The following is a 21,606-nucleotide window of genomic DNA, read 5'->3' on the forward strand; positions in this document are numbered from 1 at the left end:
CCGTTACAGAAGGTAAAGTAAAAACCCAAACTGGTCCGTGCATCAATACAGGTAATAAAATATGGTATACCACCCAGCCCTACCCTAGACCCAATACAATTCGCATAACGCCCCAACAGATCCACAGATGACACAATCGCCATTGCACTGCAGTATCCCTATCCCACCTGGACAAAAGGAACACCTACTTGAGAGTGCTATTCATTGACTACAGCTCAGCCTTCAACACCATACTGCCCTCCAAACTCATCCTAAGCTCAGGGCCCTGGGTCTGAATCACTCCCTGTGTAGCTGAGTCCTCGACTTCCTGACGGGCCGACCCCAAGTGGTGAAGGTAGGCAACAGCACTTCCGCCACGCTGATCTTCAACACGGGGGCCCCATAGGGGTGCGTGCTGAGCACCATCCTGTACTTCCTGTTCACTCATGACTGCGGGCCACGCACGTCTCCAACTCAATCATCAAGTTTGCAGACGACACTACAGTGGTAGGCCTGATTACCAACAACGATGAAACAACCTACAGGGAGGAGGTGAGAGCCCTTGTGGAGTGCTGCCAGGAAAATAACCTCCCCTCAACGTCAACAAAACGAAGGAGCCGATGGTGGACTGAGAAACAGCTTCTATCTCCATCAGACTGTTAAACAGTCACCACTAGCTGGCCTACGCCCAGTACCCTGCCCTGAACCTTAGTCACTGTTCTAGCCGGCTACCACCTGGTAGTCTACCCTGCACCTTAGAGACTGCTGCCCTATGTACATAGAGTCATTGAACACTGGTCACTTTAATAATGTTTACGTACTGTTTAACCCACTTTATATGTATATACTGTATTCTAATCACAGCTCATCCTATATATCTTCTGCTGTACACCCATGTTATAGTCATATACTTTCCATACTGTCTTTACACACCATTATATGTATATATATATTTATATTCCGGTCTCTGACATTGCTCATTCTGATATTTCTTAATTTCTTATTATTATTTGTTTTAAATCTGGATTATGTGTGCATTGTTTGTATTGTTAGGTGTAACTGCTCTGTAGGAGCTAGAAACACAAGCATTTTGCTACACTGCGATAGTATCTGCAAATCTGTGAGCAGGACAAATAAACTTTGATTTCTATTATTTTATTAGGCAGTATTGATTCTGCAGTTTACTCTATTAGATTATGGCTTTTGTAGGCCTAATTGGGATCCTTCATGATTTGCCATTTGGTGTTATGTGTGTGTGTGTGTGTGTGTGTGTGTGTGTGTGTGTGTGTGTGTGTGTGTGTGTGTGTGTGTGTGTGTGTGTGTGTGTGTGTGTGTGTGTGTGTGTGTGTGTGTGTGTGTGTGTGTGTCTTTTGCCTGCCTACAATGATTCGCGCTGGAAAAGAGCGCCATATTGGGCCATGCAAATGCACGTTTGAAAAAGAAACCCGCGCGCACTTTTCGCGCCACTCCACCCGCATTCTTTACATTCCAGCGGTGCTGCTTCCAGGTGGTGTTGTCTAGAAGGGTTATAGCTTTTGTCAATATAGACTTTTCATAGCAGGTTTAGGAAAATGTACGCATCAGGCTATGATAAGGAACGTAACAAGTTATGAGAATTAGGTTACGGTTAAGAAAAAAGTCAGGGCTAGCTAAAATGGTAAAATATATACACTTTTGACTAAATTTGACAAAAGCGGTATCCCATCTAGACATGACAATCCCAGGCACGAGGTGCAAGACGTGACAACCTAGGAGGAAACCGTGGGTGATTCTCGTTCTCTCAAAGTGATGATGTGTAATTTAAACAACAATAACAAATATGTTCAATTAGAGCAAATAATAGCACATTTCCATGTCCTGAGTGACTTCTAATAATATTCAGTATTGTAATAACGTTTTCCTTCAGGGATATGTCGTGATTTATTAATTAGTTCGTTTTTTCTAAAGCCCACACACATTTATTTTTAAAGCCCACACACATTTCTCAACATCATGCATGCATAAGCAGCAGAGGCAGGAATTCTCAATTGTGCTATGACTCATCATCTCTGTGTGACTGTTATGCAGCATCCAATGTATCAAATCCACCCTTACATGGACAATGACGAATCCGGAGGATACCCGTACGTAGTGGAATACACGTCAGTAGCCAAATGCGATTGGTTCAGGTTGTGATCATTATTTAAAAAAGAAAACGTCTTGAAACACCAATAGAGAGCCAGCAACGATTTTCTGGCTACCCTTTGCAGTTTCTATGGCAATGTGACGCACGTTTTACGGATTCACGTTGTACGTGTACATGGCCATCGTGTATGTGGCCATCCCACTCCATTAAAGTGGAGCAGAAATAGGCTCAGATCTGGGCATGATGCTGAGAATGAACACTTCTATAATCGTCCTGTGTCTCTGCAACTAAAAGTATGCCTTCTATTTAAGGAATGCATGAAACTCTATTTTAGGATGATCAGAGCTAATTTGGTTGCTTTGTAGTGTAAAATCCCTGTCCTACCTGTCTACAGAAGTAGGCATATCGGCTATACAGTGCCTCGTGCTTGCCTCTCTTATTCCAATACATCTTAATAGCTAGAAGGGTGATTCAATTTCAAATGTAGAATATTGATTTATCTCTCGCTCTCTGTCTCGCTTGCTCTCTCTCTCTCTCTCTCTCTCTCTCTCTCTCTCTCTCTCTCTCTCTCTCTCTCTCTCTCACACACACACACACACACACACACACACACACACACACACACACACACACACACACACACACACACACACACACACACACACACACACACACACACACACACACACACACACACACACACATAACACACATGTTATTGATGTTATTGCCTCATGTGGAGAACTCAAAGGGCCATTTGTTTGGATGTCTGTCTGGTTGCAGGACAGCCACGAGCCAGTACACAAGTATGATGCATACCTTGGAGCCACACACTGGATTCCATTTTAAACTCTAAATCACATGCTCTGCTGATAGAGAGTAAATGTTTATGGCAAACGCCAGCCCAGGGCTACCCAGTGCCCCTTGTCATGGTATCATTGCTTACATGTAACGCCTCCCGACATGTGCAACGTGCTGCAGGGATGAATGACACAGTCTATTCTAAAGCCTTATCATACCAGCTTATGGCCTATTTAGTCTTGGACACTGACCTGTGGTTACCATAGTGACCTAATTATAGTGTGTGTGACCAATGATCCAGCACACCTACTACTAGGGCTACTTTCACGGTTCACTTTCTCTAGCCTTCACTATGTAGTTATGGACTGCAGATGTACAGTTTAGCTTGTTCCCCTCCCTCCCCCTCCCCAGAGGCATTTGCTTATGTCCCTGAACCACCTCTGCATTCTGCAGCTTTTCTTAGTCTATATTGCAGCTCTCTGTCCAATTGTTTGGCGAGAATATTTTGTGCTAATTGTCTACTACAACATTATTACTAGGCTACAGCTATACCAGTCAAACCAGTGAGTGCTTAACCCAGTGGCATCCTTGTGTCTCTGATGTCCCAACCTGAGATGGCCCAAACCCAAACCCTAAGCCTTATCTACATCAACCAACTGTCTGCTACCGGTGTCCTAGCCAGGCCCACTTTATGGCAGATCCTGTGTTTGTCAGAGAAGTGTGCTTTCAAAGACATTAAATGAACTGCAGTCTGTGATAATTTCTCGCTGTACTCTGAGGCACACAAATGGTTCAGGACAACTGCCAAGTCAAACAAGGGTCCCACGTCACTGGCCCTATAGGGAGTCACAGTCCCCTCCGGGGCAGGGTGTCACAACAGTACTGGTCACCACGTTAAGGATGTCACATCCAGGATGTGACGTAGTTACCAGTAAGCCAGGAGACGTGGCTGCACCCTCAACTACCTGTAAACCCACACGCAGATACACACTGTTGGTTTGCACAAGTGGTTTTGAAAGAGGTTAAGTTCAGCCAACAATATAAGGAAGGAGGATATGCCATGAGCTATGCCACAATCATGGCTTTCATCAGTTAGTTCCTCCTTGAGGGGCTATTGAGAGAGAAAATCAAGTTGAAACTACAGTACTGCCTTGTCTCAACCCATTTGGTTAGTCCATATTTATATTTTTACACAACAAAAAAACCCTAACTGGAATTTGACCTGACTTTTTATATGAATTGCACAAGAAACTATTCAACTATGTTTCAGGTGAAGGGATCCATTCTTTACATATAGGCCGATTAGGGACTTAGACATCAGATGCTTTCAGCCATCTGTGCATGGCATTTGAGTGATGAATGCTTTCTGGATATCAAACTGTAGACTACTGTGGATGCATCACAGCATCAGAAAGCTACTGTCTGGCCTGAAATAAACAGTACATCTCAACAATGTGCATGAAAGTGTAAGATTGCATGTAATAATGGTGTTGTGAAGCAAACATTTTGGTGAGCAATAGCAAGACATTAGTTAGTTATAACATTAGTTATAACATAGTTCATATACATTAGGATGGGTGTCAATTCAAACTCCATCCTTGTAGAAACAGTATATAGGTTACATATTATTTATTTATGGTCTAGATTAAATGGTATAACATCTAAGTACAGCATTTCAACTGTTTTAAGAAGTGTTGCTGTTCCCAAGTCTGAATTTCAGACAGGACACAGGTGAATATAAAAAATAATTTGTTGCCTAATCAAGCAGGTATAATGTATAGGCCTACTAATTACTGTCTGATTGATTCACAGCTGGAGTGAAGTCCAGAATGTACAATACTGTATAGTAGTCCTAAGTTAGGGCATACTGTACAGTAGTCCTAGGTTAGGGCCTACTGTACAGTATTACAGTATTGCACCCCCCCTTTCCCACAAGATAAAGCACTCAGAGAATTCAAACGTTCAGTTCAATAATTTATTCAAATAGGTTTAACATTAAATTCAGCAATGCAGTTAGTTCACTGTCATATATTACTCGGTTCAACATAAATAATAACAATACATTAGTTTGATGTCAATGTCAAATACATTGTTACATTGTGGCAAAGTTTTGACCCTCTTAACTGACAGGCATCTGGCTATGAGTGTAGCCAGAATACCTGATCAATATATTTCCCAAAATAACAATCCATAGGCATTGTTGCTCTGAAGACACTTCTTCAATGCTCATAACATCCAACCATAGAGCATTGAAGTCATTCACATTGCATTTCATCATAAATACCCCGACTTCCACGTCGGAAAGCATAAACCCAGTTTCAAGTCTGTATTCTCAGTGATTCTGCTGCGTTGTCCCTCCTCTGCATAAACGAAACTGCAATACAGTTCCCACGCTATGCTGTCGCCCACGGTTGCTCCAAAATGGCTGGGCAAACAGCAGTGAGTCTTCTCTACAGTTCGTTTTTAATCCCCACTCCAGCGGATACTTTTCCTTTCTGCAGAGGAAGAGAACTGGGGTCCGATGCGTTATGGATGCATGTGCATTGTCCCTTGGAACATGCGCATTCCCAGCTCCGTCACTGGCTAGCGGCAAGGGGTAGGCAGACACAGGCCTATCGATAATGCCCCTTGAATGCCTTTCTCATTCTTGAAGAATGACGACTTGTTTAGTTTCACGACTTGTTTACTTTCACGTTTCTCAGCGAGGGTCGTTAATTCAGCGCTCCTGCAGGGCCAGATAAGGCACCCACTGGTTCTTGCAGCGGCTCTCCTCGCAGTAGTTGCCCACGTCCTGCAACGCTTGGCATTTCAGAGATTGGCACTGGGTGTTCTGTAGACAAAAGGTGGGAGATATCGTTAGGTATGTCTTGAATGAGAAAATCACGATGACATTAGAGCATTTCGATTATTTTGATGTATTCAATATTAACAATGAGCACAATATTAATAATTATGCACGAGGCCTAATGCGCGTTCAATGTAATCAAAATAAGAAGACAGCAGGCTGTACTTACAGTGACAAGGATGCAGTGCAGATCTTTGGGCTCGTTGCCGTTGCTGTCAGCGGTGCTTGGCTCGCCAAGAACCTGAGCGAGGCGCCTGATGCCCGAGACTCTCAGTATGTTGATGTCGTTGTCGCAGCAGAAGGCTTGGATGAGCGTGAAGTGAATCTGCAGTGCGATGTCATCCTCGTCTTCCTCATCAGTCGCCAGAACACACAAGACTACACTATCAGGATCACTGCAGAAAGAAAGAGAATAGCATATTCATTATATTTTCCATATAGCAAATATAGATAAATAGCGCATCATGGTTGCAGCTATGTTGCATTGACCCATATTACGAAATGGGCAATAATATGATAGAATTTACAATAACACTTACACATTCATCAGTTTTGCAGACTCGTAGACTCCCAAAGTCAGGCAGTCTTGTTGCTGCGCTGCCACCAGCAGCTCTTCTAGTGCTTGACTTACGGTCTCCATCCTTCAAGAAAAATACATTCTGTTAGTTATGCACCACAATTGCGAATAGGCTACTTAAAACTGGTGAACTGAGCACTATTCAGTGCTAAGGCTATATTTCACGTTCCACTGCCAAACCATCTAGCCGATTGTCAATGCACATACTATGCATACAACAAGCGGTGGGCTATTCTGCGCGACAAATGTGCAATAACTTACTTTTTCTCAGTGATATTGCATCCCAGTTCTTCCAGAGTCATAATGAAGTTCGTTAATTGTATAATCCACAAGGATAATCTCCAATGAGTATATTCCCGAATCGAGGTTTACAGAGCGTCCTTGGTAAATCAGTAATCCAATACGGTATAGGTTCCCTTGCAGTGTTTCAGTGTAAACTCGCTCGCTGTTGAATTGCAAAGTCCTTCTAATAGCTCTGACTGGATCAGTTGTTTCTGATACAACAGTGCAAAACTCAAGGGTTATATCCACGCTCATGCTAGGCGTGGCGTTACTCAGCCACTACTTCCCTGATTGGTCCATTGGTGTACTAGAATCCCCACTCTTTTCAATAATTGGCTGTTTACGCCAACGTAATTTGGGAGCCACGTGGGCTCCTTCAGAGAATCCCCCACCTCCCTCGCTTAGTATCAGTTTGTTTACGAGTGCCATGGAATTTCCTTAGTTTTTCTATTGCTGCGTATTTCTTCATACTGGGGTCGTCTGAGCCTATCAGAATATAGTTGGCCTATATGCAAGATCACTGTGAGCATCTCTATGAAAGTATGTTTGATTTTACATATATTGTTCCATCAATTTTTTTTATACAAAACTTTTTTTTATGGCAAAAATACAATTGTTGTAGTCAGAGGAGCTTGCAGAGGGGTACGTTGTTAACGTCCATCGTTGTTACCATAGCACCTGACCTCCCTCGTGGTAAATCAAATGCAACAATGTGTGGACGCATCTTGATTACACAATACATCAAATAAAATTGTACTTGTCGCGACCACATATTTTGCAGATGTTATTACAGGTGCAGCCAAATGCTTATATCAAGATGCGTCCACATCCAATGTAAATGAAATATTGGGATATCTACTCCACTGCCATTTTTTCTGAAAGACAAATCATCTATCTTCAAGAATGTGCCCGGATTTCTGTAGTGAACTCATCATATCTGGGTCTTTCATCACCTGTACCAAGCTATCCTAGTTCGACCGTGGCTAATTTTATCGCAGTCACAGGGTCAGTGTTTACAAGCTGTTAGTGGATCTTATCCAATCAATCTATTACGAAATCTCACCTCACAGACAGAATAAAGGTAAACTAGGGCTACTCCATTCGTCTCAATTATAACTTACTTATTCAATCCATCTACATTGCATGACAGTTTACTGTAGACTACAGGCCTATCGATGATGAAGGAGTATTATATTGTTGCAATATGTGCATTGGTTTATAGCATATGCCAAAATGTAAAAATCTATGTATCCTATAATCTTGAATAGACTGTAATGATATATTTCTAGTTCCTATTCTATACAGTATGATGATGGTAAGAAATAATAGTGGTTTCTGACATTCAGAACGTTAACCATTAGTCGCCCCTCTGTGGACTCAGTGCTGCATCGCACCGAAACTGCAGGTGCAGCTCTGTGCTGCATCGCACCGAAACTGCAAGTTGGAACACGTGGGTCGTTCCAATAATTAGGTGCCTTTTGAGTAATGTAACTTGGTGAAAAAAAACGTTTATTTCACAAAAAATGTATATTCTGTCATAAAGAGCACATGTTGAACTTGATAAATTACACGTTTTCCCATATGAAGAGGTTAAGTAAACAAAGTAAAGTGCCTATTAAGTGACAAATAAAGTAACCGGGTTGACATAACAGAGTTGACAACTTGGAATCTTGTTGTGTGCAACAGGGAGGGGCAATTTCTAGCCTGTCTATGGGTAGGTAACAGGGTTGATGTGTTATGCTCAACCCGCTAGGTTTAACCACAAACCCCAGAAAATGAATCACTAATCACATGAAATAAATTATAATCTTCAGAAATGACTTTGTCAAAGCCCCCTAAAAATGGAAAATGTTGGGGTTAAAATCTTCCTAGAAGTCACAGAGGGTGCACAGAGGGACATGTCAAAATGCTGAATTTGGGCACTTTAGCAAGTCTTTATTCATATTAAAAATCATATTTATTGAATATTCCATGTGGTCTATATTAAAGAGCACATCATTTAATACAATAGGCTTTTGAAATTCAGTATTTGTGCACAATTTCTACCTAAAATATAAAAGGGACACTCATTTTGTGGAACGAACCTTGTCACACTTTGCAAATGTTATTGTTCCCCCTTATGCCCCTTGCTGAATTGTTTCATGAGACCCAAACCAAGCTCTCACGTTTTACTACAAAAACCACATTAGTGCAGATTATGCAGATACTCTGCAGATTAAACCCATATGGATAAATATGGATCTTAGACAGTTAACTAAATGTATCACTTTTCAATAAATAAAGACTAACGCATGTTATTGTTCAACTTCAAGGAATACATATTTTAATAGTACTGCTCAAAACTCACAATGAGAGTGCAATAACAGTGCTCTATCAGAAAGCCTTTTGTACATTGAGGCTATACTAAAACGTTATTCTTCTTAGCGTGGAGCGCCACTTAGTCGTCAACTGAATAGCTACACTTTCGAAGACTGATATTGAAAAAGCAGCTTACTCGAGCTGGAGTTTATATCAAGTGTGAAGATTGACTTGTTCCTTAGTGCCAAGAACCCTAATGTTCTTCGAGGAACTTTGAGGATCTTAGAAGAACCATTGTTGAACCCCAATTGTTTTGAGTGTACCACGATAAATTGAGACAAAAAACGATGCAATTACTCCCTAATAAAAAGAGACCGATCGGAATGGCTGCATAGGGATTCGAGCAAATATCAACTTTCCCCTTTCATCTGTTACTAGTGTTTCACACAGATGCCCTACGAGTCCCGGGCCCAGAAATACTACTAATGATCAAGTAGCCTTAGCAATAACCCCTCGGCCTATTCGTCAAAAACATAATCAGCCGAAAAACGAATCAAAAGAATGATTAGCTGTTACAAAGTGGTAAATACATGACATGTTGATCATGAGAAGATAATCTGTTTTAGGCTATCTATTATAATGATTAGAGGTAGTATCGATAGCCTTTTGGGACTAGTGGGCTACAATTTGATTGAATTAAAACTGCGCAATTCACAGTTCAAGATTAGCCTTTCCAATCGCTTTCCAATTGACGATATAGGCCTATCAAACCTGAACTGCACCAGGCCTACTGCTGGTATCAAGTTGCGTTTGATCATTATCCCCATTGTCTATTTGATTATATTAATTTAGTGTGAAACGCTAGATTCCCAAATCGATACCAGGCACTGAACATTGTCCCCAAACGGTTATTCCAAGAACACCATAGGTGGGGTTAATCGAGGTTAATTGGTGGGGGTTCTTGCAGGAACCTAACTGCCCAACTGAAACATTTGGTTTTGAATTTGAAAGGACAGCAGGGTAGTTAAAAAATGTACCCCAAAAGGTTATTCGAGGATCCAATAAAAGGGGTTCCTTGAATAATATTTTAAAATAGTTTTTCGAATAATTTATAGGGGTTCTCCCACCGTTTCAATTTGAAGAACCCCTAAAGGATACTCGATTAACATTTTATTTTTTAGAGTGTAGGCCTGCAGCAGGCAATACACACGTCTCACATTCTTCACCTTATTGGAATGCATGGAAAGACGCCATGGGGAGCTCACTGCGGTTTTACCAACCTACGGTAATTCGTATATTAGGGCTAAGTGCTGTTGACTAGCCTATTGGCATGTCACCTGTCTCCTCGGTGGACCACCCCTGTCCAGTAAATTAAGTAGGACAGCTCAGAGACACGATATAGTTAGCCTTGACACTTTCCCCGGTTTAAGATGGTAATTGTGAGCGGCGCATACTAAGACAGAATGAAATACATTGGTCTAATGGAATGCTTTGAATGGAACGGGTGGAGGCGGATAGAGGATATGGATGGAGGAGGGTAGGGAACATGCATGGTCTCATTTTGGCTGTAGCCTATAGGCTATCTAGCATAGTGGCCCGATGTGTCACTCGCATGACTTTGAGTAGGCCTACTCCAGTTAATAGCCAAGAAAGCCATAACCAAAAGCAATCTGTTATAGCATTTGGGTAATAAGCTATATTGCTGCTATGTAACGGTTTTAGAACTTGCTCATTCTGATTCTACCATATGGTAGCCTATTTTGCATCCTCGCGGATAATAATATACTATACTGTCATAATAATGTGAACGGTATGTTGCGGTTCCACAGGGGGCGCCATTGCAACCATTAATACAAAACCATTTAAGAACTACAATTGCCAGAATGCATTGTAGCATACACATGGTGCGCTGCAGCTTTTGACACACTCGCGGGAATTTCATGTAATCAATGCTTTTGTTTCTACATTTGAAACAACCTACAATAAGTCAATACGTGTGTTTCATTCAACTTAACAGTTATGGCTGAATGTCCAGCAAGTATTGTATTGCGAAGTGAAGGAGTCGAGGTAAGGGTTTTATAGCATAGCTAGCAAGCCATCTCCCTTCACCAAGATGATGATGATGAGGCTAGCTAACGTTAGCCACTGATAAAGTTGACAGCTAGCCGTGCTACCGTCAACTGCTAGCTAGCTAGGTAATTTCTTATTAAATTAGCATTAATTTGGTTTCTGTTTTGATGTAGAATAAAGGGTATGTGGTTACTGACAACTCGGCACTGGTAAAGGCCTATAACGAAGCCTTTAAACATTTCGGGTAAAGTTTGACAAGTATACTAGTGGGTGGATAAGCTTTTCCCCCTTGTGAATTGATGGTGGTTGGAATGGCTTGAAACCCAAAACAATACATGAATATCAACCTAATGACTCTCATTTGTTTCATTCATCCTTCAGAGCTCAAACATCGAAAAAGAGAGTGTCACAAAGCTTCTCCCCAATCTACAGAAACTGTTTGAGTCAGAACTGTCCAAATCTTGTGTGCCAAGTCTGGAAACAGTTGACCCAAGGGCAAACTCAAAGGTAGTCAGTAGATGGAACACAAATGTTTTTGGTGTGTGTAGGCTTGAAGCTTCTCATGATCTTTGGTCTCCGATTCTCTTAATGCTCTGTGGTCAGATGGCCCCTTCTAAGTCACGAGATATACCCCTTGTGAATTGATGATGGGGACATTGGTGGGCATGTGTTAAAACCGAAAAAAATAGGCCTAGTGTGAATGTCTCCATATTTTCATCAGTAGAACAATGATCCAATAAGAAATCCTGAATCATTTCCTTTGTCTTTGTTTCATCCTTTAGAGCTGTAATGATGAAAAAGAAACTGTCGGAATCATAACTGTTAGGCTATATGGAAGAATAAGATTTGTGGCATGTGGTCAGAGGATGGTCCCTTCCATGTGATGAAATTGACCCCTTATGAACCAAAAACAATTAACATGAATGTCTTAATCAGAAGAACAATTTTCCAATACTGAATCCTGAATAATCTTTCATCTTTATCTTTCAGAGCGATGAAAAGGAGAGCGATGAGAAGCTTGCAGACAATCCACAGAAACTCTCTGAATCTTGTGTGCCAAGTAAGGGACCGTTTGACCCAAAGGCAAACTTAAAGGTAATCAGTTAGTCTATAGATGGAAGATTGACATTTTTGTGGTGTATAAAGCTTGAATCTTTTTCTTAATGCGCTTTCTATCTGTGATTCTTTGAGCAGTGGGAGATAGGGTCCCACTGCAAGGCTGTGTGGTCACAGGATGGGCGGGTTTATCCTGCCACCCTGGTCTGGTTGGAGGGGGAGCGCTGCAAGGTGAAGTTTGACAACTATGGAAACGAGGAAGAGATGGACCTGAGCGCCATGCTACCTGAAGCTGCTGACCAGCCCCGGAAGGAGAAACGGGTGAGCCATAGGCAATGGTGTTGCACGGTATACCGAAACTAGAACATGATAAACAGTTTGGTACTAGAATTTTTATTACTTTCGGTACTTCTGTCAAATGTGTGTCACCTGGTCTACTGATTGAGAGAGGATCAGATCTGTTCCCTTATAGCGCGAGAGCACCGTGCCTGCTCCACTTACTCATGGCTAGCTCTAGCCTGACATGAGGAACCACTTATGCTGCACAAAAGTTAACACATTTGAATAATAAAACATGGCATGTAGACATTTTGAAACCACTAATTACTGTTCCCAAAACGATGTTCATTACAGGCTAGAACACTACAGTGCAAGAAGATACCGGTAGCATCCAGCTTTGTAGGCTACCTTTCCTTGCTAGCTTACAACTGAAGCCAACATCAATTCACTACCCTAGTCCCTTGTTTGGGATAATATGCAAACCACAATGCAAAATATTGCTGATTGTCACCAAAAACTGTATTCATTCACTTTGTCTCTCCCAGTCAAGATCATCTTTGCCCTACCCTCAAACAGACTTTGTGTATGAATGACATCATGGGTCTTAAAGAGACAGTGCACACTTTTAGAAAATAAGTGATTGCTTCTTCTATGCAAATGTTGTTGATCAGTACAATAAAAAAAGTCCCAAATGGAAGGTAAACAGATTATATTTCATCTGTAGCCTCATAAAATCAGCCAAAACAAGATTGATAACTCAATTCATGCACACACTCATTGAGTATGCATTCACCTGTATTGTGAATAGGCCTAGGCTACATCTTCATTTACCAAGTATAACAACTACCATTATGTAGTTAGATGAGTAAAAAAAAGTTAAATTGATTAATGGATACATTCCAAAGTAAAAAAACAAATAGGCCTAGCATGAATGTCTCCATGTTTTAATCAGAAGAACAATGGTCCAATATCAAATCCTGAATTATTTCCTTTGTCGTTGTTTCATTCTTTAGAGCTGTAATGATGAAAAAGATGGTCCCTTCCATGTCAAGAAATGTACCCCTTGTGAATTGATGATGGGAGAGATGTCCTCAAACCAAAAACAAATAACATGAATGTCTTAATCCGAACAACAATTTTCCAACATTGAATCCTGAGTAATTTCCTTTGTTTCATCTTTATCTTTCAGAGCGATGAAAAGGAGAGCGATGAGAAGCTTGCAGACAATCCACAGAAACTGATGGAATCGAAACTCTCAGAAACTGATGTGCCAAATAAGGGACCGGTTGACCCAAAGGCAAACTCAAAAGTAATCAGTTAGGCTTTTCAGGAGACAGATTTTTGGGATGTGGTCAGCGGGTGGCCCCTTCCAAGTCATGTGATTCACCCTTGTGAATTGATGAAGGGAGGAATATCTTAAAACCAAAACGGGCATGAATGTCATCAGAAGAACACTTTGTTTTACGACAGTATGCAACTAATAAATACACCCTTGGTAAAAGAGTCATGATAGCACTGTTGAAAACTTGATTTCTTTTGGTTCTGTTTCTCAAGCTTGCTTTCATTACTACCTGGTCTATTAAATGTATTTTCCCGTATGGTGTGTATGTATGTCATTGTGTACCAGGTGTGGATGCTGGGTTCCCGGTGCCGTGCTGTGTACTCAGAGGATGGCCTGGTCTACCCAGCGGTGCTGGTGTGGATGAGAGGCGAACGCTGCCGGGTGAAGTTTGAAGGCTACGGGAACGAGGAGGAGCTGGAGCTGAGCACCCTGCTATCGCCAGATGACCTGGGGCGACACTGTGGAAGAGCTACTGCCAAGGTGCAACAAGGGGTCAAACTTCACTTGAACTCTCATTTATGTGGCCTTTATGACAGATGCCAGACGGTTCAAGTAAAGTTTGATGGTAAGATGTTTCAAACTTTAAAGATGCAGTATGCAGAAATCGTTCCGCCATTTATAGTGTAGCGAATCATTGTACCATCTAAACCATCCTGAAATATATTTTCCAATAACCAAAAATAAAGTGTTTTCAGCCGTTTGAAGCTGGCGTACAAAAACGAAAGTAAAATACGCAACAACAAAAAAAACATAAGAACGGGAAGCATTGAATTAGTGGATATAGAACAGATCTACGGCTTCTTAGAATTGCTTTCAATGAGAATGACATCTATGAAACACATTTCTATGTACATTTGGTCGGGTTGCCCGAAAACTTCCATATTGAAGCACTGCGTGGGTCAGCCCAGTAAGGCAAGTTTCTCACTCCTAGGCTGTGGAAGGGTTCAGGTCCATTAGTAACAACAGCGCAGACTGGAAGAAGGATAGAGAGTGGAGGACACCTCAACAAGAGGGACGAGAAGAGCCTTCCTCACCTCGGCCACCTGAGTTTCCTCCAGTGAGTCTGGGTACTATTCCCTCTTTCAGGACGTCTGGAATACATTGTTGACACATGGTTATGCTTTACTGATGTCTGATGTTTACAGATAAGGACGTTTGCATTGAAATATGTCAGACTTGTCCACTATGGTATGTCCCAAACTACACATTGTGATATTTGCATGTTTCTCTCTGTGTTGTTTCAGGGAAAAGGCTATAACCTTGGCAATGAGCAGGGGGATAAGAAGAAGCCAAGTAGTCGGAAAGAGGAACCAAATGGCCGGAGTCAGGAACCAAATGATCACCCGTTTCCTTTTTTTCCTCCAGTGCCGCCTCCCAATGGGTCTTTGGTGAGGCTGTGTGTGTGTTTCTTACCTACATGTCTATCTTCAACCTGTGTGAGACTGGCTACCTCAAGCTTGTACATCCAGCAAGAGTAATATTATTTAATGTCTGTGATATGTTGTGGGTGTAATAAATAAGAGATCTTCACAGTTTGTATTTGAGTATTTTTAATGCTGGTGTAATAATGGTATATTCTCCTCCAGGACTTCCTGTCACTCCTGCCTCCTCCTCCACCTCCACCGTGTGTATGGCCCCCCCGAGCAGGGCTGGTGGATGCTGGCGATGGGCTAGACTCGTCCGTTACAGACTTATCCAGCATGCTGCTGTCCTGGTACCTGTGTGGCTACCACACTGGCTGCTACATGGTTAGCAAGAGCCTCTTCCATTTGTTCCGATTGACGGAAACACTGCCATGTTCATAGGTTCTATTGCTGCGTTCAAAACAACTCTGAAATCTCTGACTTCAGAGGAACTATGAAAAATTAAATAAATAAACGAGCTCCGACTGGGGAAAAATCGATTTTAACGGTCATCCAACTCGGAATTCCAACTTGGGAACTTGGGCCTCTTTTTAGAGCTCCGACCTGAATATCACTGACGTCGTGATTTGACCTCATAGTTTTCCAGTTGTTTTGAATGCGGCAACTGTCAATGTCAATACTCCCCATTTAACATTTCAGAGTCTCATATGGGATATGACGTCCACCTTAAGATCTCCTTAAATCTCCTTTTATCAGATCATGATTTAGTTACTACTAAAGGAAACTGATTTCGTAATGATATATGGAACGGTACTTTTTGGTACTTAGGCAATGCAGCAGACAGCGGCAAGTCGCAAGAGGGCTCATAAAGAGAAACGAGCAGAGGAATAAGGTTAAGTGATCTTTCATGTGGTTTCAATTCCAACTCACTGTAACTCAACTGCTTTATCAAAGGATAATTGTAATATTTTAATTGGAGAAGGCGGGATAGCACTAACGTATATCGATCTATAGCAATTGATTATAACTGTAGGTCTATTTGGAACTTACAGAAGTAAAGGCCTGCATTTTGCAGTCACTGAAGATTGTAGACTGAATAAATATCCTATGATGATATATATATTAGTACCTATGATACAAGCCTGAGGATTCTACAGGTAGGCTATGTACTATTAAGTGCTCATAACTCTGTCTTCCTGCCTTTTCCCCTTCAGGTTGGTTTAAGACCCTAGAATGGGGAAGAAGATGAAAAGAGCTGTTCTCTTGAAACAGGACGAGTTCCAAAGAGCGAATGTTCTTGTACTACACAGAGGTAGTCCAGTTAGGGCTCTGTGTCTGATGCATTGCAGTTGTCAGGTTTTTTTCTTACTGAAGATGGGTGTCGTGACCAGAAGATGATTGTGGATAGGGGTATGGTGTTAGGGGTACGGTGACCCTAGCTCATCAAGCTGTTAACTCAGCACTTCCAAGAGGCTTTTTGGAAGGATATTTTTACTTTGATGTTTTTGGCACTTTATTATTTATTTTTTTACTGTTGGAAAAAGCTTTTCCAATGTTTGTTTTTTGGGGGGGGAATAAAATAATGGGACAGCTAGTTTATGGTCAAGTGGGGAAAAAATTGAATGAATTGTTAATCCTGCTTTTTTTTAAATGTCAGTTCATTTTGGGAGTTTATTTTATTACTGTAAATTTCAAATATGTTTGGATTCTTTTTTTAATTTTCTTTTTCAAGAGAACATTTATTCAACCAAATCGCATGCCTTGGCATTTCTTTTGCATTTCTTATACATGTTTTATGTAGATAAAATGTAATGGTTGAAAATGATTGCAAATGTAATATCGGACTGTAGGTTTTTGGATGTCTCAAACCACCCCCGCATGGTTTCATCTCACCTTTAACCCTGAGCTTCACCACATGGTTTTCTTCAGCACATAAGAACTATAGTGTCAATATTAGACCAAATAATTAAACCATGTTTCTCGGAAATGTCTATTGAGTAGGGAGTAGTAAAATGTTTATACTTTATAACACACAAAGGTTTAGCATGCAGTTTTTCAGTTGCATCAAGTATATATGTGCAGCCTAAATGCAGAAAATGTGGTTAAAATGATTTGAATCTGAAATCACACAAACCCTCACCAGTCACCATAAAATGTATATTTTGTATTGTCTATCTCTGTGGATGACGCAGTGTTCTGGGTATGACACTGGGTCAATTGGAACAAACCTTGGGTCAAGGATAAGGTTATGCGCACAAGAGGAGATGGGAAGCAGACCTGGTTTGACGTAGATGGTCAAAAGATCAGATGACACATAGGACCCTCAAAATAGCAGTGATTTAGAATCTCTATTGGGAATTTGAATACTGAAGTTAAGATACAGGCAGATTTTTGTAAAGGGTCCTTAGCAGTAAAGCTGTGAGAGTTCTATGGATTTGGTCTAGGATGCACAATAGCTGCTAATATAGCCAACAACTCAAAATGTGCTGTTGTGATTTTCACAGCCTATGTGTTCTTAATAAAGAACATTGAAGCCTCATTAATCCTTATTTTGGGGCTTCAACTCAAACTATTTCTTCATTCCCTGGAGGGAATACTTTTTGGGAAATGACATTTTGCCAGACAAAATGCCAGAGTTTCGTTCGTTATGTTCCCCTTTAAAAATAGCAAAAGTATAAGCACGTGTACAGGCTATTTGAACACATTTGCCCGGAAATGTTACATGTCAAATAATTCGATAATTTCAGTGTTATGAATATTGCAGCAGATGATGTCAAAGCAACGTATAAAACCTTGGTCCAGGTTGTCTGCCAGCCAGAATACTAGCCTAGACCTACTGATTCGGTCTGCTTTGCTATCAACTTCCAATCAGGTTCCGCGCGTTTCAGCACCATGGTCGGCAGCCTGCTCCTCCTCCTCTGCGCTACCTGCTCGGTGTTGGTGGTGCTGGCCAGCTCCCACGACTTTCTTGAAACACGCTCCCCTGAAGACTCCATCAAGACACAAGAAGAACAAGAATTGGTGAGATAAAAACATACTCGTTATTCTCAAAAAAATTACATAATTTTAAGGGTTTTATATAGGCCTACCAATAGGGTTCTAAAAGGTACATTGTTCAATAACTTGGACGGATGGTTTTGAGGTATATCAATTCACACAGCATGCGCACATTGATTGCTCAAATGGACGCTAATACACACCTCATAATGGTGAAACTTAGATTGGCGATATGTTTATAGTCTACCATTGCAGACAGAGAATAGATATGAACATGTCAAAATTAACATGTTTCTTCTACTCTATAGTTTGAAGCTTTACAAGAGGTTCTTGAAAAACTACAGAGTAAGCAGATGCCGGCCTATGAGAAGAAGTTGGGTTGGGTTCCCATGGTAAGGAATCGTTTTAGGATTGACTTAATTGAAATTGAATTGTTTTGTAGAAACTTGGTAAGACATATGCCTGAACATGGACATTTTTATATTTTGCGTGACCATTATTCTGTGTCTGTTATTTTATAGTAGACTCCAGTCGGCCTACCTACAGTACAAATAAATGTAGGCTGTATGTTCTCTGTGTTGACAGTGTGATGCTGATGCGGGTCAGCAATGTGCAGTTCGCAAAGGTGCAAGAATTGGGAAGTTGTGCGAGTGTCCACGGGGAACATCTTGCAACTTCTCCATCCTCAAATGCTTTTAGGGAATCGAGGACGACAGCTACCATCGGGATGACTCAATGTTGTATGAGGACAAATAGTGTATTCTCAAATCTTGCTGTTTTAGATATGTAAATGTGTAAGAATGGAATAAACATAACTTTTTTGAAGACTTCTGAAGACTTCCTGCTTTAACGGATTTTTTTGTAGGGAGTAATGCAACAATGATATGTCACATCTCTGCATTGAAATTGGAGACATGAGAAGTAACTGGCTCCACAGGGCGCAACAGATTTTCGTTGGAGAAAAGGAAACCACCTGAGTAACAACTGATAATAATGAATATGAATATTGCAACAGATGATCTCAAAGCGAAGTATTATATCTTGTTCCAGGTTGTCAATAATAATGAATAATAATATTAATTATAATATATAACAGCGTATTATCCTATAATAATTAGGTTACCATAATAATCGTAATAGGCCTTAATATGAGATTTTTGGCAAACTATTTGAGACTTTATTTTCGATTTATGTCTAGAGAATATACTTGAATATGAGTTTATTTACTGTAGTTACTGTACCTTTATCCCTGACCACAGGGATCCGATTGGTCTGGAAAGTGTCAATCTACAGAGTTTCCGCCCTATACATAAAGTAGGGGCGTCTCTCTGTATGGCCTTATTTGCCAAACTTTTCAACATGGCGACACAACAAACTGAAGAGGTGGAAGCAATGGAAAATGTGAACCGAACTTTGCATCCTGGCTTCAGCAACGACAAGTATTCTCTGCTTGTCATTGTCGGTGAACATAGTCGGACTGGACTTGTGGACTACGTGGTTGCAGAGATAGAGAGAGGTAATGTGGCCCATTTTATGTCTATCGAATTATGAATTAGCGCCTGCCAGCGTTTTCTTCTGTCCTGACTTGGCTCGAGCTATAGCTCGGTTAACACAGGTGACATTGTCTAGGCGCATATTGTACTGTAGTACTCAACCTTTAAGTATACGTCGTCAACAAATGGTTCTAACTAATTGCAAATCAACGCACAAATCGGCGAATTGGTAATTGGCATTGAAATATCACACTAGTCTCGTGAATGTATGCAATATTTCCACGTCCAAGCAGGGGCGTCATGCATCCCCAAAATCTGAGGGGGCACAAAGTGTGAGGATGGTTGGGTTGGGGGTCGGGGTAAGTCTTGAAGGGGAGGCTATGCCCCCTGTCCGAAAGTTTGGAAAAATGCAAAATTCTCCAACACCTGAAATGTCTTTTTTCCTGCAATCTACAGCCATAATCCATGAGCCATGACGTGTGGAAACACTTTGTTGTTTTTATGGATTTTGTCTTATTGCTTTTTGTGCTTTGTTGCTCTGTCTGCATGCTATGTCTTGTTTGTCCTATGTTACTCTGCGTGTGCTCACTGCTCATTGATTGTCTGTATTGTAATTGTTTTTAATAACCTGCCCAGTGACTGCGGTTGAAAATTACCGGCACTTTTACTAAAACGTTGATTAAATGGCTGCATCCCACTAACGGGATCGATATGACAACAGCCAGTGAAAGTGCAGGGCGCCAAATTCAAACAACAGAAATCTCGTAATTAAAATTCCTCAAACATACATGTGTTTTATATCATTTTAAAGGTAATCTTGTTGTTAATCCCACCAAAGTGTCCGATTTCAAATATGCTTTTCAGCGAAAGCACTACAAACGATTGTTAGGTCACCACCAAACCACAATAAGCACAGGCATTTTTCCAGCGAAATATAGCAGTCACAAAAAGCAGAAATAGAGAAAATTAATCACTAACCTTTGATTATCTTCATCAGATGACACTCATAGGACTTCATGTTACACAATACATGCATGTTTTGTTTGATAAAGTTCATATTTATATAAAAAAAATCTGAGTTTATTGGCGCGTTACATTCACTAGTTCCAAAAACATCAAGTGATTTTGCATAGCCACATCGTTTCAACAGAAATACTCATTATAAATGTAGATGATAATACAAGTTATACACATGGAATTATAGATATACCTCTCTTTAATGCAACCGCTGTGTCAGATTTCAAAAAAACTTTACGGAAAAAGCAAACATGCAATAATCTGAGACGGCGCTCAGAACAATAGCCAAATTAGCCGCCATGTTGGAGTCAACAGAAACCAGAAAATACATAATAAATGTTTCCTTTGATGAACTTCATCAGAATGCAGTCCTAGGAATCCCAGGTCCACAATAAATGCTTGATTTGTTCGATAATGTCCGTTATTTATGTCCAATTAGCTACTTTGGTTAGCGCGTTTGGTAAACAATTCCAAAGTCACAAAGCGCGTCCACTATAACGTGATGAAATGTCCAAAAGTTCCATAACAGTCAGTAGAAACATGTCAAACGATGTACTGAATCAATCTTTAGAATGTTGTTAACCTGTTTTGGGGTGCAGCCCGACACCGGTACACTTATGACAACATCCAGCTCAAGTGCAGGGCGCGAAATTCAAAATCTAGTTTGTTAAAATATTTAACTTTCACACATTAACAAGTCCAATACAGCATATGAAAGGTAGACATCTTGTGAATCAAGCCAACATGTCCGATTTTTAAAATGTTTTACAGGGAAGACAAAATATGTAAATCTATTAGCTAACCACGTCAGCAAAAGAGAGCACTTTTCTAACTCCATCAGTTTTTTACTCCGTCACTAGCTATCACTAATTCGACCAAATAAAGATATATATAGCCACTAACCAAGAAACAACTTCATAAGATGACAGTCTGATAACATATTTATTGTATAGCATATGTTTTTTTTGAAAAATGTGCATATTTATGGTATAAATTACATTTCAGCTACAATCAGAAATTGCACCGAAAGCAGCCATAACATTTACAGACACCAACGTCAAATAACTAATTACTCATCATA

At 40.7% G+C, this 21,606-nt stretch overlaps 4 protein-coding genes across 5 annotated transcripts in view; 3 read left to right on the top strand and 1 right to left on the bottom strand.

The window, feature by feature from the left end:
* Positions 1 to 4,866: 4,866 nt before the first annotated feature.
* On the bottom strand, positions 4,867 to 6,823 carry LOC139539570 (growth arrest and DNA damage-inducible protein GADD45 beta-like). Its single transcript, XM_071342637.1, has 4 exons — positions 6,589 to 6,823; positions 6,290 to 6,391; positions 5,920 to 6,145; positions 4,867 to 5,735 (listed from the first exon to the last, which is right to left on the bottom strand). Exons 1-4 carry the CDS (start codon positions 6,627 to 6,629, stop codon positions 5,622 to 5,624), a joined length of 483 nt encoding a protein of 160 aa, XP_071198738.1. The 5' UTR covers positions 6,630 to 6,823; the 3' UTR covers positions 4,867 to 5,621.
* A 3,974-nt stretch (positions 6,824 to 10,797) lies between these two features.
* Positions 10,798 to 17,009, top strand: LOC139539572 (survival motor neuron protein-like). Of its 2 annotated transcripts, XM_071342639.1 has the most exons (11): positions 10,798 to 10,974; positions 11,359 to 11,484; positions 11,968 to 12,072; positions 12,172 to 12,354; positions 13,502 to 13,621; positions 13,940 to 14,134; positions 14,586 to 14,711; positions 14,899 to 15,042; positions 15,241 to 15,402; positions 15,847 to 15,910; positions 16,233 to 17,009. In XM_071342639.1, exons 1-10 carry the CDS (start codon positions 10,927 to 10,929, stop codon positions 15,907 to 15,909), a joined length of 1,272 nt encoding a protein of 423 aa, XP_071198740.1. In that variant the 5' UTR covers positions 10,798 to 10,926; the 3' UTR covers position 15,910; positions 16,233 to 17,009. The 2 variants fall into 2 exon arrangements, with proteins under 2 accessions (XP_071198740.1, XP_071198741.1); XM_071342640.1 differs by lacking the exon at positions 11,359 to 11,484 and having other exon boundaries at positions 10,809 to 10,974.
* Positions 17,010 to 17,789: 780 nt separating this feature from the next.
* Positions 17,790 to 18,845, top strand: cart1 (cocaine- and amphetamine-regulated transcript 1). Its single transcript, XM_071342641.1, has 3 exons — positions 17,790 to 18,039; positions 18,324 to 18,407; positions 18,601 to 18,845. Exons 1-3 carry the CDS (start codon positions 17,911 to 17,913, stop codon positions 18,712 to 18,714), a joined length of 327 nt encoding a protein of 108 aa, XP_071198742.1. The 5' UTR covers positions 17,790 to 17,910; the 3' UTR covers positions 18,715 to 18,845.
* A 476-nt stretch (positions 18,846 to 19,321) lies between these two features.
* Positions 19,322 to 21,606, top strand: part of LOC139539571 (microtubule-associated protein 1S-like) — a 47,482-nt gene continuing 45,197 nt past the window's right edge. Inside the window, exon 1 of the mRNA XM_071342638.1 lies at positions 19,322 to 19,531. Within this exon, the coding sequence (XP_071198739.1) occupies positions 19,348 to 19,531 (184 nt within the window). The 5' untranslated portion in view covers positions 19,322 to 19,347. The remainder of the gene's footprint in view (positions 19,532 to 21,606) is intronic.

The sequence above is a fragment of the Salvelinus alpinus genome, chromosome 15 (genome assembly GCF_045679555.1).
Source record: "Salvelinus alpinus chromosome 15, SLU_Salpinus.1, whole genome shotgun sequence".
NCBI classification, from domain to species: domain Eukaryota; kingdom Metazoa; phylum Chordata; class Actinopteri; order Salmoniformes; family Salmonidae; genus Salvelinus; species Salvelinus alpinus.

Excerpts from the sequence above, each read along its gene's own strand:
- LOC139539570 (XM_071342637.1), bottom strand. The coding sequence starts at position 6,629 with ATGACTCTGGAAGAACTGGGATGCAATATCACTGAGAAAAA. Across the intron at positions 6,392-6,588 it reads TGCAATATCACTGAGAAAAA|GATGGAGACCGTAAGTCAAG; the intron begins GTAAGTTATTGC and ends TTTTTCTTGAAG. Across the intron at positions 6,146-6,289 it reads TCTGCAAAACTGATGAATGT|TGATCCTGATAGTGTAGTCT; the intron begins GTAAGTGTTATT and ends TTCTTTCTGCAG.
- cart1 (XM_071342641.1), top strand. The coding sequence starts at position 17,911 with ATGGTCGGCAGCCTGCTCCTCCTCCTCTGCGCTACCTGCTCGGTGTTG. Across the intron at positions 18,040-18,323 it reads CACAAGAAGAACAAGAATTG|TTTGAAGCTTTACAAGAGGT; the intron begins GTGAGATAAAAA and ends TCTACTCTATAG. Across the intron at positions 18,408-18,600 it reads AGTTGGGTTGGGTTCCCATG|TGTGATGCTGATGCGGGTCA; the intron begins GTAAGGAATCGT and ends CTGTGTTGACAG.
- LOC139539572 (XM_071342639.1), top strand. The coding sequence starts at position 10,927 with ATGGCTGAATGTCCAGCAAGTATTGTATTGCGAAGTGAAGGAGTCGAG. Across the intron at positions 10,975-11,358 it reads TGCGAAGTGAAGGAGTCGAG|AGCTCAAACATCGAAAAAGA; the intron begins GTAAGGGTTTTA and ends TTCATCCTTCAG. Across the intron at positions 15,043-15,240 it reads CGCCTCCCAATGGGTCTTTG|GACTTCCTGTCACTCCTGCC; the intron begins GTGAGGCTGTGT and ends ATTCTCCTCCAG.